Raw genomic sequence first — 15,804 nt, 5'->3', positions numbered from 1 at the left:
ACAGTTGGACAGATGGATGTTAGGAATAGACCGAGTGTCCCAGACGCGTCGTCAGGCTGGTTACGATCAATTAGCCCCTCCTTTTCTCAGGACACCACGCTTGGGGATAATGAGCCCAAGTGCCACACTAATGATTATCTCTCGTAACAAGAGGTTATCAGTATGCAGCTGTATAGTTCAGAGCTTGAGCTTGTGGACCCCTCGAAAGTGACAGAAATCCTCTGGGAAACAGCAAATACAATACACCTGACCGGAACAGGCAAAGTACAAAATAGAGACAAATAGGAGTGCCGCAAAACAGCAATTACTGTTGAGGCAAGCCTCAGCGCTCATCCTGAAGGGGTTTCTTCTTGTCCACCACCATGGCACCGAAATCCAAACCAGCGACAAGCAAAGCTCTTACCACAACAGGCCCCAAGGAGGTAATCTCGCACCCCACCAAGGGCAAGAAAAGAGAGTATGTTGAAAAACCGACCACGACCCGTGCCCTAATTCTTCGCAATGGAAAGCATGGGGCGATGGGGACCGGCGAAATCATCGCCAGCAACAAGATCACAGGTCGCGAAAAGCTTGACCTTTTGGCGGGTGGGTTTTCTGTGTTCCTCATCCAGGCGATTGTTCTGATGGCCTATTTTGCTAGAGGAACTCATCGAAAAGATGAAAACGGCCGTTATGACCCCCTTCCGTTTTGAGAATGCCCTCAGACTATCAGACTCGCAATTCGGCAGTAAGTATCCACTTCTTCCCAGTTTGTTGTACGGTTTCCCAATATTTTGTATACAGTCTACCGTGACGATATCGTCAACTTGAAGGACCCGGATCTGTTCCGCGACATCATTGAGGGTGAACTAGTTGCTCGAACGCGCCCCAATACTGAACCGCGACGCAATGCCACTAATGTCGCCAAGATAATCGGTACCAGGTGAGTGGGCCTTCCCTATGGTCCGTCCCATCATGTTTTCATCGTCTCGTCAGAGTCCACAACTCGTATATGCTTGCTTCGGCATGGAAGCTTGTGACCGACACTTTGAGGAAGGTCCAGAGTCAAGTGGTGGACGAGAAGATCTTGAAGTCGAAACTCAAGACGGATCAGACGCTCAGGAGCGAGTACCTGGTCCTGTTCGATTTGGTAAACCATCTGGTGGATTTGTCCCACAACTACTTATCGGTGTTGGCCACCACTGCCCGTAAGTTTCATTGGAATACACGGACTCCCGTGACCAATCGTCTGATCTCTTGTCAAAAGCGCATTACTCAGAATATTTCAAGACCAGGCCCAGCGAAGGGTCTGGCGAGCCAGAGGTCATTTTTGAATGGAACGACAAAAAAATCTTGCGATCAGTTACCCAGTCCTTCTTGGACAGCATCATCATTGAGCTCTGTTTCCCCCAAAGTCCATTCCCGAAGGCGGTTCTGTACCAGCTTCTGAAGGAATGTCTTGATGAGGCACCCCACGAGGGCAAGCGATTTTCTCAGGCAATGGCTAATGCGATTGGCGACCTCTCGGTGAGCCACCCTGTTTCATGGATCCTCTGTGTCCTGATTTATACTGTCAATAGCGTTGTGTCGAGCTTCAGACCTTGTTGGAAGAGCCTTTGTTGGGTCCGGAATACGAACAATGGCGGAATGAACGCCGTGAGATGCCCGAAGCTTTCGAGAGGTGGATTGACGCCGGTATCTTCTCGCGCCAGGCTTCAGGTGAAATCGGCAATTGGAAGGACCTAGTTTACCCTCTTGGTGCCACCAAGAAGAAGGAGGTCCTTGAGAAGATCTGGAAGGGTATCAACTTGGTATGTTATTTGCAGCATCTCTGAATCAAGCTCATTCTTGTTGCGCCAGAACTATATCAAGGAAGCCGGTATCGATATTGACAGACTCTGGGCTTTGGACGAATCATTGACTTTCAAACCTCAATGGTCTTCTTATTGGTTTGAGAAACTCGCCGAAGATTCGGATGAGGAGGACGAGGACATCAACGGTCTTCCGCGCGCCAAAGGACAAAAGAAGAAACTCCTTGCTCTCAAGGGCCCCGATGACGACGATTCTGCAGACTCCATGCCCGCCTTGCAGTCGGTATCTAACAGTTCTGACGACGACGACTATTCTGAGATCGACTCTGACGAAGAAGACGATGACGACGATTACGAGACAGGCGAGAGCGACTACGATACAGACGAAGAAGACGAGATCAGAGAACTTATTCGTGAGGCCATGGAAGCAGGCCATGAAGTAGATTGGTTCGATTCAACACCCGCTGACCCTGAGCTCGATCCTCTCAAGGCGGACGAGAAGAAGGGTAACCCTTTCTTAAAGGCGTTGGGTTCACTTCGAGGCAAGTCCGTTGACTCTCTTCTGTGCACCTGTTCTTACAATGGGCGCTATGTCTAGGTCGTTTATTCAAGTCTGACCCCAAGGTGAAGCCAACCGCAGCTCGAACCGAGCCCAGGCCCAATGCTCGTGGTGCATTCCGAGCAACCCCTACTGGCGTGCCTAAGCCTGTGCCCAAGACCGCGCCACCCAAGCCCACTCCTGGTAAGTCGAAGTCGATCAAGGTTTCGTACGACTTTTAACACTGTGTATCAGCTTCTGCGAAGCAACAACAACAGCAGCAGCAAGCCCCTGCTTCTCACAAGACCACTATGGAAGAAGTCGAGGACGAAGACGCAGTCACACCTTCCGCCGGCAAGAAAAAGAAGAAGAAGAAGCCCAAGAAGAAGAGGACTGGCGATGAAGCAGAGGCTCCTGATAGCCCTCGGCCTGCCGCTGCCCAAGCCGCGCCTACGTCGCCCACTTCGCCAACGCTTGGTCGCTCGACCATCGGCGCTTCCGCTTCAACTCTCAACATCCCTGTGGAAACTACCCAGGCACAATCCTCGCACTCGTACCTTAAGCAACTTGAATCAGACTTCCAGCAGAAGGCTAAGATCAAGTCTCGTCCTGACCATGCCTCTATCTTCTCGGGTTCCATCCACGAAACCAAGAAGGGCGGACTCTTGTCGAAGATGGGCTTCGGCAAGAAGGAAGAGGATCACGGTGACAAGAACCCCAAATACACTTGGTTCTCGAGGCTGAGCAAGAAAGCCACCGATTCCATGCATCAGTTGCTCAAGACTAGTGAGGATGCGGGTAGGCAGCCTGCCCCAATGAAATGGGAGACATTCTTGAAGGTAACCACAATTTTTGGTCATGGTTTCTGGCGCTAAACCAGCGCTTCAGCTTATGAGGGAGATGGGCTTCGAGTACGATCCCAGTACAGCAGGCTCTAGTGTTCGTTTCGACCCTCCTGACAAGAGGGACAGGGTGAGTAGTTGGCTATATGCACTGATTCCTTGACTGACCGGTGTGCGGTGCGTTGTTATAGTCCATCACCATTCACAAGCGTACGTATTACTTCTCTTTCGTAGCATCATTCTGTGTTGACCCTCTTCCTTCCGCGTAGCCCATCCTGATCCAACTCTCAATCCGATCATGCTGAGGAACATTGGCAAACGCTTGAAGCGTTACTACGGGTGGAACGAAGAAGATTTCATCAAACAAACACAAGAAATTAGTTCGAGAAAGTAATTCCGTGGAAGCTGCTGGTACGAAAGACGCCAATGTTATTCTCGAATTGCCATCTTCCCCTCTCTCATCGTAAGCCAAAAACTAGACCTATCGCAACATGCACTGACTGAAACGGTCTCACTCGTTTCTGAGATAAAGAATCCACATAAATCCACGTCGTTGTGCACCTATTTACCCTCATTGAAATTGCCATTATATGTTACCCCAAAAATAAAATCCAACAGGAAACTGCCCAATTCGCTCTTACTTCTTCCTGCTCTCCTGTTTCACCCACTGCAACACCCCTTGCCTGGATCCTGTTGAGGCGTTTTTGCCCTTGGCACCAGTCGGGCGCTTGTGACTCGATTTACCCAAGTGAGCCGTGATCCTCTTGCCATCTCTATCCTCGCTATTGGCTCTCGCATGGCCAGAACGGCCGGCACTCTGAACAGTTTCGGTCTGAGCGTCCCAAATAGCGTCTCGACTGAGGCAAAAATCGATATGCGAGTTCAACCCCTGATTATCGGTCCGTAGTTTTCGCCCACATATAGGGCATTCCTGTAAGTCTTGCTCAGGCGGCTCTTCTGGCGGCGGTGGTAGAAAAACGCCGTCTCTCCCAGCAGATTCGCTTATGGGCCCGATACTGATGGCCCTCGTCCGCACAGGGGCTTGGTCGGTTTGGGGGGGTATGTGATTTGGCGGGCTGCAAGCCGGGGCCGATACAGGTGGCCTAGGTCGTTTGGGATCCTTGCCAGGACCATGTTTGGGGGTGTGTGAGATGGATTTCGGGTCTTCAACAATAGCAAATCCTTCCTCCTCGAATCCGTCATCGTCGAATGCTGCCAGCTCGATGTCCCTTTCATCGTGTTCGTGGAAGCCGGGCATACAATCTTGCGACCCTGGGGGCTCGTCGTCTGCCTCTTCAAGTTCTGGGTCAAGACGTCTCCGTTTACGAGGGCCATGAGCATCGTCTCTGTCCTGCTGTTGCTTAATGGGTTCGAAAAACTGTTGACAACAAGGTTATTGAAGAGCTTGCGGAAATGCGATCAATACGTACTCGCTTGATACCCGTAGACTTCGACTCCGCTCGCAGGTCTTTCAGCCTCGTCAGCCTCAAGCCTATGAGCCTGAGTCTTAAGGGAAATCTTGACAACAGTAACTCCTTTCCCGTCTGTCGAGTTGTGGGTGAGTATGCGTACGTTGGACAACAGAGCAACTTACATTAAAAAGTTCTTCCTTCGTTGTGATCCACTTGGAGAACTGCTTGGCCCTGGTGAACGTTTGGTAGGTGTCTAACTTGTATTTTAATGTAACTGTTTTTCCAACCCAGCCTTCCCTCTTCATGTCCTCCACGAGCTCTTCAGCCACTTCTTCGAGCTTGGCCACAATGGCGACGCTTCCTTTCTTTGGATCTGCATGATTAGAATCCAGTGTAGAAAACGTTCTCTCAGCCCCTATGCTCTTTCTCTCCTCGCGAGCGTGAGGAGCGACGTGATTCGAAGCAATTCCAAGATAAACGCGAAGGAGGAAGTCTAGTCCGAAACGTTTGTCCATCAAGGCTATCACCCCTCGCTGTTGGTAGATATCCCCACACGTCTAACGTATGGCTGAGCATCACCTGTCAACGAGCTTCACAAATGACTTACTCTGATCCCTATCGAGTCTAGAAGCCGTTCGTTGACCCTCCCGACTCCAGGTACTTTGCGGATCGAAAGAGAATGCATGAAAGCTTTGATTGAATCAGGCTCGAATTCGAGCTTGAATTGGCCATTAGGTTTGTTCTATTGGACCTAAGTCAATGAACCAACCCATGAAAGGAGCGGCAGAATAAAGCTTACCTTGTCTGAGCAAATCTAAATTGTGGCCAAAGTTTAGAATGATTATACGAGGATACCACTGGTGCATACCTTGGCTAGCATCTAGATAGAGAATGGATTTATCGCTCATAGTAGTGGCGGCACATAGGAACTAACCTTGTTGGGTGCTATCCCGGCACTGACAGTCAGCTGAGTCTCGTCAAATACAGCTTTCCGCATTTCGGAGACGACTTCGTCCACGGTTTTGCCATGCTGTTTACAGTAAGCGGTGACGCTTACATTCAGAAAATCAGTGACATGTTTCAATGGGAAAGAACAAATGGGAGACCAACTTCAGATACGCTTCATCAACACCAGCGGGACACATAGTTGGGTCGTATCTCCGGAATATTGACATGATTTGAGCGGAAGTCTTCGAATATAAATCGAAGTGCGCAGGGACGAAGATGAGCTGGGGACACAATTTCTTGCCAATGAATCCTTTTACGGAAGAGTTTCAGCCAGGCAAAGCGTACGAGGGGGGGGAAGACATGCCTGCCATGCCCGAGCGAACGCCATACTTGCGGGCCTCGTACGATGCGGTGCTCATGACCCCGCGACCAACCTTGTTTTATTGGTCAGTAAATGGACGAAGTAGGAGGAGTCCTGAGACGTACAGCAAACGGCTTTCCTTTGAGACTGGGATCTCGGAGAATCTCGACATTCTGCAATTCGTTTGTATGAGCCAACAAACATGAAGAGAGGAACTGGTTCCACCAACTGCGTAAAACGCGTCCATGTCAACGTGGACAATGAACTGGGACAGGTCTCGTTCGCTTTCAAGCTTCATAATCTACATGGAAGATTAGCATGACCTCCGAAGTAACAGGTCAGGATGTTGTTTGTCAGTACCTGCTGATCGGCCATTGCCTCCAACTTTGCTAATTGCACTGTCATCCTAGATTGCCTGGAAGAGGAAGGCGAGTATTACCCATGTCTGCCCCGAGCATCGCTTCCTCCTTCTCTTGAAGTATCCTATTGATCTTCTCTGTCAACTCCTTGTCTTTGCGTTTCTCATTCTGAGAATGTCACAAACTGAGAGGAAGGTCCAAACGAGCAGAAGGGCGGCGCGAACCTCGTAGAACTTGGATCCCTTGGAAGCCTCAAGGATGATGCGGTTGATTTCAGTTTGGTCATGAGCGAGCCTATTGTAGTTTAACAATTGGTTAAGCCATGGCCGCGTAAAAGTCCTACTAGCTCACCCTGCCTTGGTAACTGAGGGGCCGGCCAGTCGCCTGGTCAGAGACTCGCTCTGTTGGGAGGGTTCAGGGAAACTTCCGGTGGATGTCATGTTCTTGAATTTGACATCCCAATTTAGTTTCTTTGGCTGAGAAAGGACGACGATGAAAATCGTTAGCACATCGTGGTTCGGGTTCAAGAGTGGGTTCGCCGCGTCCAGCGGCGCGTTCCTTGATTACCGACGCGCGCGATCATGACGTGTCACGTGTAACTGGAAAAGTCTCGAGTTCGATCCTCACTCAAGGCATTCTCTAGGTCGCATCACAGAAAACGAGTGAACATTAAGTAGCGCGTAAAGCATACCCCAGTGACGATCATATACGTGAGTTAAGGTCACCGAGTCTATACAAGTCAGATATAAAGTTCAACGTTCGAATTCATTGCAAAAACGACAGGGTACAGGAACGAATCCCAAATGCCATCCAGATGCCCACCCTTCTTCGTGAGGATTGAAGTCCTCTCGAAAAAGGATACCATAGAGCTATTTGGTGACGGGGGAGGCGGTTTACTGCACCTTGAGGATGGGGACTGGGAGTCATTGAAGAAAGCCAGGCTCCCGATTGGATTCGAGCATAGTAGCAACTTGAGGTATCCGAACTTGTAAGGAAGTCCGTGAGGGGAGAGAAGGTGGGTATGCGGATGGGAAGGCCAGTTGAATACAACATCCACGATTCCGCCTGGCGGTAGTGGCGAAGGAGGTGCCCGAACGCGATTGTTCCTGTATGATACGTCGGTATCTGCGTCGTCAAAGTCAGGAGGGGGTTGATAAATCAGGGCCATCGTATAAATATCAGGATCCATGGCAAATACATAGGGCCACAGGGGAAGTGTCGAGAAGTTCCGGATGACCATATTGAATGCCATGTTACTTCTGTCATCATAATGGATTATCGACTTGCTATCGCGGTTGAGAAGATTGGGGCCTACTTTGGAAACAGCATGTCCGTCGACATCGTGCAGCTCGACCCGGATAACATTCTCCAAAGGTTGGGAAGGGTTGTTGGAATGTAAATGTAGGTTGAAAGTGGCAGCATCGTTGATGACTTTGACCGCGTCCGACTCCTCTAAGCTGATGACATGAGAACCATTCAGGCCCATATTATCATGCCTTTCCACAACGACACTGCGTCTCTGAACCTTGATCGATATGTCGGCCTCGCCTTTCTCTTCGACTGCTTGTGTGGTCACCCCGGAACCCCTGAGGGTACGCAAAGCGTACGATGGTAGCTCCTTTTTCAACCTCCAGATAGCCACGATAGAAGCAATGGAAGCCTTCAACTTGACTCGGAAAGGGGGTTCATTGTTCCATCTGGTTATTCGAGCCCAACAGGATTTGGGTATTTTGAGGTCTTGGGTCTTGATTTGAGCTAAGCTCCACGTCGGGTGCGCCTCCACGACCACGACCGTGGCCAGCGAGGGATTCCTCGACCTCCGGTAGTTGTGGCTATGAAGGGCAAGTTCGCACCCTTCGATGACGCCGTGGACGGAACCAGCCTCTACTCTGACTTCACGCTTGGTGCACAAAGCGACGGCTAGGAACCTCCCGTCGACAACGAAGGGGATGTCATCGAAAAAGATGCGATTTCTGTGTTTGCCAAGACATATCGCTTTCTGGCCCTCCTCCAGGGCAGTGCGGTTGATGCAATCGAACAATTGCGCATACGTGGTTCGGTGAAGGGGGACAGAAGAAGCGGCCTGGAGGAAACTGGCAGTGAAATGACCACCCTCCCTCCCCTCGACTGCGATATTGCCCGGTGAACACGCGATGAGGACGACGTATTTAGTCGGAGAGGGTTCCAAAAATCCGAATCGAGGATTTTGAAGGTCAGCCCGTGCGGATGGCCAAAGCCCGCGGTAGAGGTCTTCACTTGAGGTCTTGCCCGCAGGGGTCCATCGGGTACGGCTGCGTTCCCGAATATTCTCTGGGGTTTGGGACGGGTTAAAGCAAGTGTCGAGAATCAGAGTGATATTGTCCCCTTTGACGTCGGCAAGCTCGTTAAGCATGGCGTGCAGGGATCGGTCGGATATCCCTGCGACACGTCCAAGTCCTTGAGCGTCCCTGGTGTCGAAGTCGTAGGTGCAGAGGACCTCCACGGTCCTTTGTTTGCGCATTCCCCGATACCAGCCCTTCGGTGCGGACACCTGACTCCCATGACCTGAAAAGTAAACCAAAATCGCGTCGCCTTTCTGTATTGCGGTGTTGTTAACGAGGTGGTCCCTAAATGCGCGCTCGATATCGTCCTTGCAAGCCTGGCCATCCGTCAGAACCTTGACGTGGTCTTTGGGTACGTCGAGGTCTTCATAGAGCCAGTGTGCGACGCGTTCAGCATCATCAACGCAATAGTGGAGGTTCCAGATACTGCCTGACTTGTAGCTGTCGATGCCAATGATGAGCGCGAAGACGGCAGAGGCGGGTGAAGTCATCTAGGAGGAGAGTCAGACTATTACATCGTTTGGAACAGGGTTACTTACATTGAGATCTAGACGGGCTAATTGCTGCTTATTGCGACTGCATCCAACTCAACTTATGTACAATGTGAGGTTGGAGTAAGAGTGCACCATCCCACCTCCTCTGCCCATCCGTTTGCCGCGTGTCCGTATCAGCCCCGCGACGGATTGGAGATTCATTCGCATTGAGATGGTGGTTCTAGAAGCGACCATTATCCTCCAACTGTTGGAGTTTCAGGGAGGCAACCTAAACCGCTAGCTACGGCTGGATCTCATCTGTGTAGAAGGATATATGGAACACCTTTGACTTGAAAGAAATGTACAGGTGGGGTGGTGAGTCAACACGTTCCATTTGACGAAATGTGCTCGAGTTCTTTTCGTTTCGAAAGGCGTGAAGATGAAAGCAGTACCAGTCAAAAGCCCGAGGCACTTGCTGAGCTCTCGCATTGAGGCGAGGCCAAGCAAGAGCAAACATGCATGGACAGCCACTGTCGGGCCGGGTCTGTGACTTGACCATTGACCGTAAGCTCAAGGACCCACGACTTGGTTTCAGTTTCGCAATGAGTTACGGACTGGTTTGCCAGCAATGTAAAGAACCGATACAGGTGCGTGGCTTCAACCTTACTTGTGCACCCGCTTATTGGAATTCAACCAGCTAGATGCTTCTCTCGTAGATCTTGCCCCTGGCGCCTATGACATGATAGCGGGCACCTTGCCGCCCCCTCCACTGATACCCAGTTCCCAACAAGGACAAGAACCGGAGAGAACAGCCTCAGCGATATCCAAGGGGACATGGCAAAGAACAACGGGATCATCGTTATCCTCCAGGTCGAATGTCCCATTGTCGCCCCGAGCTCAATCGAAGCAACCACAACGTGATTCACTTCCGAACGAATCGTTTATCGTATTGCAAGACAGTGTCATCCGAGCGATACCCCCGCAGCCCGTGTCAACCCCTAGAGCCAAGAAAGCCCCGTCGAACGTTAGGAGCGACTCCAATGCCACGCACCCATCGACCGTGGCAACGAAGACTGCTGAGCCAGAGCCTGAAAGCCCGTCCCCCCTCTCTCACCATCTGAGATCCACCGCTCGACTGTTCAACCTGCTATCAACACGCACAGAGATAGATCATCCGCTCTGCGCGGAGTGTGTGCAGATCCTCCTTACAAGTCTACGGAAACAGCTGGAAGAAACGAAGAAGGAGCGGGATGGGTATATCGCGTTTGAGAAGGAAGTCCGGAAAGAACGCGAGCGGGAAGCTCAGGGGATGACTCGCGCGGAGGCTGAGAAGAAGATTGAGAAATTGCGCGTCGAGGAAGCTTTGGCTATTGAACAACTGAAGGAAGCAGAACGAGAACGAGAGATGCTCGACGAAGAGCTCCGTATGTTGGAACTCGATGAGAAAGCGTTGGAGGCGGAAGAGGCTGAGTGAGTGCGACCGTTTGGTCCCTTGCTTGAGAAGAGTGCTGACTGCTCGTGCAAGGTTCTGGAGGATGCATAACGACCAGCTTATGGTGAAAGAGCAGCAAGCAGCCCAGCTCGCAACCTTGCGAGCTGCGTACGCCGCAGACGCCGCGACCCTAGATAGGCTCGAACGGACTAACGTCTATAACGACGCGTTCTGTATCGGACACGATGGCGTTTTTGGCACAATAAATGGCCTAAGGCTGGGGCGCGTTCCTAGTGTGCCTGTGAGTGTTCCTATCGGTTCTCGGGTCTACGCCTTGCTGATGAAACGAAAGGTGGAATGGGCTGAGATTAATGCAGCTTGGGGACAGACGCTATTGTTACTACATACTATCGCCAGAAAGCTGGACTTCACATTTGAAAGGTGACTAGCCTCCCGCTGCCAAATTCTCGACCATTGAGCTAATAAACTTTCAGCTATCGCCTAGTCCCTATGGGTTCCTTCTCCAGAATTGAGAAAACCACGGGTGACAAGGCCAGTTACGAACTCTACGGATCTGGGGACCTCCACTTTGGGAGATTGCTTCATAATCGCCGCTTTGACATCGCGATGGTCGCTTTTCTGGATTGTCTGAAGCACCTGATGGACCACATCAAATCCCAAGACGCGGGCATCGACTTTCCTCATCAGTCAGTCCTCGTTTAGTCAGGAAATGGACCTCAGCTAAGCTACCTTCCAGAATATCTAAGGACAAGATCGGGGATGTTTCCGTGAAGCTGCAGTTCAACCAAGAGGAAGCGTGGACAAAGTCATTACGACATGTACTTCTGGCGCTCAAGATATGCTTGAAATGGGCAACGAATGGTGCCAATGGTTGACCCCGTGGCAGCTCTCCGATAAAAAGTCATGACCGATGCCTTTGTATAACTGTCAGTTCCGCAGATAGTTCGCGGGTACATTTTTGTTTTGTGCATATTGAACTAGAGTAGTAGTCCCGCCGAACTGATGATTTTGATTTTGATCAGCTCTATCTCATTTGGAATGAATGACGCGATCTCATGCCACGATGACTCTATGCTCTAGTCTCTCCAGAGTGAGCGCCACTCTGAAGTGACGGTCACGAATACCTCTTCCTCTGCCTGATCGACCCACAAGGGCCTTGAAAAACTAGCCCATCGAATGGATGACAGAGCGTTACTGTCTTCCAAACTGAATGTATTCGGGCCGGAACAGCGCGACTAATTCCGTCCGGCAAACGGAACCTTCTCGCCCTGCATTAGCAATCTTACAAAGCTGCTCGCCTTCGAGATTTCTCCTTCTTTTAGTTTGCTTTTAGTCCTCTGGTAAGGCCCAAAGGCCATCCCCACTCACCTCGGGTTGCCTGCAATGGGTCTGCTCTCTGTCGGAACTCCTCTCCCATGGACAGAAGCCAAAAAATATGCAGACCATGTCAGAACTCATGGAATCACCCAGTTCCTCCACATCTGGGATCGTTTGAAGGACCGTTCAGGCGATGAACTGCTTTGGGGAGACGAGGTCTGCACCTTTCACCATGCTACATAGGGCACAACTGACAAAGCCTGCGTAGGTCGAGTACATGGTGGTCTCATTTGATAACCAGCAGAAGAACGCCAAACTCTCCCTGCGTCAGACCGAGATCCTCGAGAAGCTCAGCTCGATTGTGGACGATATCTGTGCGGACTGTCCGGACAGGTGTGTTCAGTGCTACGACAAGAGTGTGTCGATTTTCACGCCTTTTTTTCAGCGTCTCGGTCCCTCGGTTCCACCCTGAATATGGCCGTTACATGCTCGAATCGACTCCTGGATCGCCATACACCGGGTCTATTCAAGATCTCCTTTCTGTGGAGAACAACATGCGCTATAGGTGCGTTTTCTATGCTGCTTGGACAAGGATAGTTTACTGATGCATGGGCTATCAGACGCAGCCTGGCTCGTAAACACTTAAACCCAAACGAAGTACCACTGACTTTCACCTCGTTCCCCCGCCTTGGTGCCCCAGGGCAGTTCACAGAACCCTATTTCGATCCCGCCGACGCTGTCTCGAGCCACAGCTTGTTCCTGCCAGAAGAAATTACCAACCCTCATGCACGCTTTCCGTACGCTGATTCTCTTCACTGCACCTTTTTGCAAATTTGACGTCACTTTTCAGGACGTTGACTGCCAACATTCGGAGCAGAAGAGGCTCCAAGGTAGCCATCAACCTCCCGATCTTCTTTGACAAAAATACGCCTCGCCCATTCATTGATCCAACGATTCCGTGGGACAGGAACATCTATCCGGAAGACCACGGTGAGTAGAAGATATTATTAGCCGGACTTTGTACTCATAGTTTGGTCAGAGGCGAAGGATGGGGCAGCCTTGCCTGACCACATCTATATGGACGCGATGGGCTTTGGCATGGGTTGCTGTTGCCTGCAGCTAACCTTTCAATCTTGCAACGTCTCAGAAGCGCGGCGAATGTATGATGGACTCATTCCCATTGGACCGATTCTGGTACGTGTTGCAACTCTCCGAAATTCCTTCGCCTCTTCACCTGTTCACTACAGTTGGCCCTGAGTGCAGCAAGCCCGATTTGGCGAGGTTATCTTGCTGATGTCGACTGTCGCTGGAACGTGATCGCTGGAAGCGTCGATTGTCGCACAGAGGAAGAACGTGGGTTGAAGGTGCTTCTTCTCACTTTGCCATATGCTTCTGCGGGTTCTGAAACGTGGAATGAACAGCCTTTGAAGAACGATCGCTTCCGTATCCCGAAGTCGCGCTACGACAGTGTGGATCTATACCTTTCGGAAGACTGGACGAATAGGCCAGAGTACAATGATACCTACGTGCCGTACGATGAGGCTATCTTTGAAAGGCTTCGCAAGCATGGTGAGTGATTGCGAAGTAGTGCGGTGTTCGAAGCTAACAGCATGATAGGAATTGATGACCTCCTCTCCAAGCATATTGCGCACCTGTTCATCCGGGATCCCATCGTCATTTTCCTTGAAAACCTAGACCAGGACAACTCCACCAATAGCGACCACTTCGAGGTACGCCCGCCCCGGATTGCATCAACATTCTTCCGACTAATACAACGTGCCGACCCACTAGAATCTCCAATCCACCAACTGGCAGACGCTCCGATTCAAACCACCGCCACCCAACTCGGAGATTGGGTGGAGAGTTGAATTCAGAAGCATGGAAGTGCAGATGACAGACTTTGAGAATGCTGCATTTTCAGTGTTCGTCGTGCTGCTGTCACGGGCGATCCTCAAGTTCCAACTCAACTTTTACATCCCGATCTCGAAGGTGCGTCTCAACCCTGTTGGCTTCATCGAGAAACAAGCCTCTTAATATTTTAATAGGTCGATGAAAACATGGCTCGAGCACAGCAGCGTGATGCCGTGAACGAATGTAAATTCTACTTCCGAAAGGACGTCTATACGCCCGGAAGTAGTGCCGCTTCGACTCGCACACCTTCACCAACGTCATCATGCAGCTGCAATAGCGGGACGGGCCCCAAGGAGAAAAAGTTGAGAAACTGCTTCTCTCCACCTGTGCTCCCCGAAGACGGATTTGTCAACGGACATTCCGTCTCCGACGAGTACGAAGAGATGACGTTGAACGAGATCTTCAATGGGAAGGTCCGTACATGGTCTCCGCTTCGTTGTCTTCAGCCACTGACTGTCTCTATTAGGGCGACCAATTCCCTGGACTGCTTCGCCTTGTTGAAGCCTATCTGGACACCCTCGAAATTGAACCCACTGCACTAACGAAGATCCAACAGTACCTTGACCTTGTTCGTCGACGGTCGAATGGTAAGTGATGTGGCTCATGCACCATCCATGGCTTACTTATCGTCGACTAGGGTCGTTGCTAACGTGCGCCACTTGGGTGAGGAACTTTGTACGATCCCACCCTGCCTATAAGCACGACTCGGTCGTGTCTCAGGAGATCAACTATGACCTAATGGTCGCGGTCGATGAGATGTACGTGCTACTTACGCTAGATGGGAGGTTTCTCACTAATATATGCTTACAGCGAACGAGGAGTCAGGAAAGCGCCCGATCTGTTGCCTGAATATTATACAGGCGGCAACAAAGACCAGGGACACCTGGATGGTATTTAGACGAGAATGCATAGACCCGGGAGAGTAGAAGGTGTCTATTGGATATTTATGCTCATGCTTTGCTTGGTTTTGAACATTGTACTATCTAAAGATATTGACTGTATCATGAAATTGGGAAAAACCATGACCAGACAGAAAAGCACAATCTTGTGAGGTGAACCGCTGGCAAGTCAACGAGGCGCGTCGGATCAGCCCCTATCCCAAAGACGGAGGCTATTCGGCAGTCATTTCCCACGACTTTGAGCGAGCCGGCATTGGCCGAGAGGCATAACCGTCAGCACACGAAATTCGTTGTCGACCAGCTCACAAAATGTCGTCCTTCCGATTGCTGTCCTCTGTCGCTCGGCGCGCACCCGCTTTTGCTTTGGGACGACGTGGTTACGCCGATGTCAGCGACAAGTTGAAGTTGTCGTTGGTCCTCCCCCACAAGGTCAGTACCGCGCGTTTTTAGAGTGTCTTCGGGTTAACTGGAACGACGACGACGACTCTTTACAGGCCATCTTCACATCACAAGATGTCGTCCAAGTCAACATTCCCGCCGAGTCTGGAGACATGGGTATCCTCGCCAACCACGTTCCTTCCATCGAATCCCTAAGGCCCGGTGTCGTTGAGGTTATGGAGTCCTCGGGAACCCAAAAATTCTTTGGTGCGTGCATCTTCAGCATGGAGGACTGGAGGCACGGCTAACGGAGTACTCTTGGCCTCGTTTCTGCCGACAGTTTCCAGCGGATTCGCCACCGTCCACCCCAACAACAAGCTCACTATCAACGTTGTTGAGGCTGCCCCTCTGGAGGACTTCTCGCTCGAGGTGCGCTCCCGTACAACCTTACGTATTGTGTCTTCTCCGGTCCTGACTGTGGAACGTGTTCTTTCGCATAGGCAATCCGTGCCAACCTCGCTGAAGCCACCAAGGTCGCGTCTGGAAATGGCTCCGAAGAGGTCAAGACAGAGGCCCGCATCGAAGCCGACGTGTACGAGGCCCTCCAACACGCTCTCGCAAAGTAGACATGTAGATAATTATAGCATCTGACTCTCTCTATACTCTCTTGCTGAACTCTTTCATTTCCTTTATGCTGAGGGTCGGGCCTGAGAGTGATGTCGTTCTGGTTACCATTCTGCTTGCGCAATATACACATGGCATGTAGCGCGTCGTCGCCGTTGACACGGGTCTGTGGACCCAA

General features: G+C 51.0%; 6 protein-coding genes across 6 annotated transcripts; 4 read left to right on the top strand and 2 right to left on the bottom strand.

The window, feature by feature from the left end:
• Positions 1 to 347: 347 nt before the first annotated feature.
• On the top strand, positions 348 to 3,564 carry CC1G_01946 (hypothetical protein; the record flags this gene model as incomplete). Its single annotated transcript, XM_001830258.2, has 12 exons — positions 348 to 585; positions 641 to 727; positions 784 to 922; positions 976 to 1,187; positions 1,247 to 1,506; positions 1,560 to 1,790; positions 1,840 to 2,320; positions 2,389 to 2,532; positions 2,584 to 3,167; positions 3,217 to 3,300; positions 3,362 to 3,380; positions 3,440 to 3,564. The coding sequence occupies exons 1-12, from the start codon at positions 363 to 365 to the stop codon at positions 3,562 to 3,564; spliced, it is 2,589 nt and encodes an 862-aa protein (XP_001830310.1). The 5' UTR covers positions 348 to 362.
• Positions 3,565 to 3,710: 146 nt separating this feature from the next.
• Positions 3,711 to 6,766, bottom strand: CC1G_14181 (DNA polymerase IV). The gene is made up of 15 exons (XM_002911602.1): positions 6,602 to 6,766; positions 6,475 to 6,544; positions 6,331 to 6,418; positions 6,252 to 6,280; positions 6,121 to 6,192; positions 6,017 to 6,064; positions 5,895 to 5,964; positions 5,693 to 5,840; positions 5,517 to 5,634; positions 5,451 to 5,462; positions 5,382 to 5,396; positions 5,190 to 5,324; positions 4,765 to 5,139; positions 4,601 to 4,714; positions 3,711 to 4,548 (listed from the first exon to the last, which is right to left on the bottom strand). The coding sequence occupies exons 1-15, from the start codon at positions 6,688 to 6,690 to the stop codon at positions 3,808 to 3,810; spliced, it is 2,124 nt and encodes a 707-aa protein (XP_002911648.1). The 5' UTR covers positions 6,691 to 6,766; the 3' UTR covers positions 3,711 to 3,807.
• A 223-nt stretch (positions 6,767 to 6,989) lies between these two features.
• Positions 6,990 to 9,062, bottom strand: CC1G_01943 (hypothetical protein; the record flags this gene model as incomplete). The annotated part of the gene is made up of 1 exon (XM_001830255.1): positions 6,990 to 9,062. One exon carries the CDS (start codon positions 9,060 to 9,062, stop codon positions 6,990 to 6,992), a length of 2,073 nt encoding a protein of 690 aa, XP_001830307.1.
• Positions 9,063 to 9,646: 584 nt separating this feature from the next.
• CC1G_01942 (beclin 1 protein) lies at positions 9,647 to 11,372 on the top strand (the record flags this gene model as incomplete). Its single annotated transcript, XM_001830254.2, has 6 exons — positions 9,647 to 9,691; positions 9,742 to 10,514; positions 10,570 to 10,777; positions 10,829 to 10,917; positions 10,971 to 11,183; positions 11,234 to 11,372. The coding sequence occupies 6 exons, from the start codon at positions 9,647 to 9,649 to the stop codon at positions 11,370 to 11,372; spliced, it is 1,467 nt and encodes a 488-aa protein (XP_001830306.2).
• A 508-nt stretch (positions 11,373 to 11,880) lies between these two features.
• On the top strand, positions 11,881 to 14,623 carry CC1G_01941 (glutamate-cysteine ligase catalytic subunit; the record flags this gene model as incomplete). The annotated part of the gene is made up of 14 exons (XM_001830253.2): positions 11,881 to 12,030; positions 12,083 to 12,207; positions 12,260 to 12,379; positions 12,435 to 12,611; positions 12,665 to 12,804; positions 12,854 to 13,008; positions 13,062 to 13,178; positions 13,236 to 13,383; positions 13,432 to 13,544; positions 13,606 to 13,803; positions 13,860 to 14,138; positions 14,192 to 14,312; positions 14,363 to 14,483; positions 14,536 to 14,623. 14 exons carry the CDS (start codon positions 11,881 to 11,883, stop codon positions 14,621 to 14,623), a joined length of 2,052 nt encoding a protein of 683 aa, XP_001830305.2.
• Positions 14,624 to 14,933: 310 nt separating this feature from the next.
• CC1G_01940 (ATP-synthase delta-subunit) lies at positions 14,934 to 15,774 on the top strand (the record flags this gene model as incomplete). The annotated part of the gene is made up of 4 exons (XM_001830252.2): positions 14,934 to 15,053; positions 15,119 to 15,269; positions 15,343 to 15,431; positions 15,503 to 15,774. The coding sequence occupies 4 exons, from the start codon at positions 14,934 to 14,936 to the stop codon at positions 15,626 to 15,628; spliced, it is 486 nt and encodes a 161-aa protein (XP_001830304.1). The 3' UTR covers positions 15,629 to 15,774.
• Between the last annotated feature and the right edge of the window lie 30 nt (positions 15,775 to 15,804).

The sequence above is a fragment of the Coprinopsis cinerea genome (genome assembly GCF_000182895.1).
Source record: "Coprinopsis cinerea okayama7#130 chromosome 3 map unlocalized cont3.3, whole genome shotgun sequence".
Taxonomy (NCBI): Eukaryota; Fungi; Basidiomycota; class Agaricomycetes; order Agaricales; family Psathyrellaceae; genus Coprinopsis; species Coprinopsis cinerea.
The sequence above is the reverse complement of the archived record's forward strand: the minus strand, read 5'-3'. Positions and strand labels throughout refer to the sequence as shown.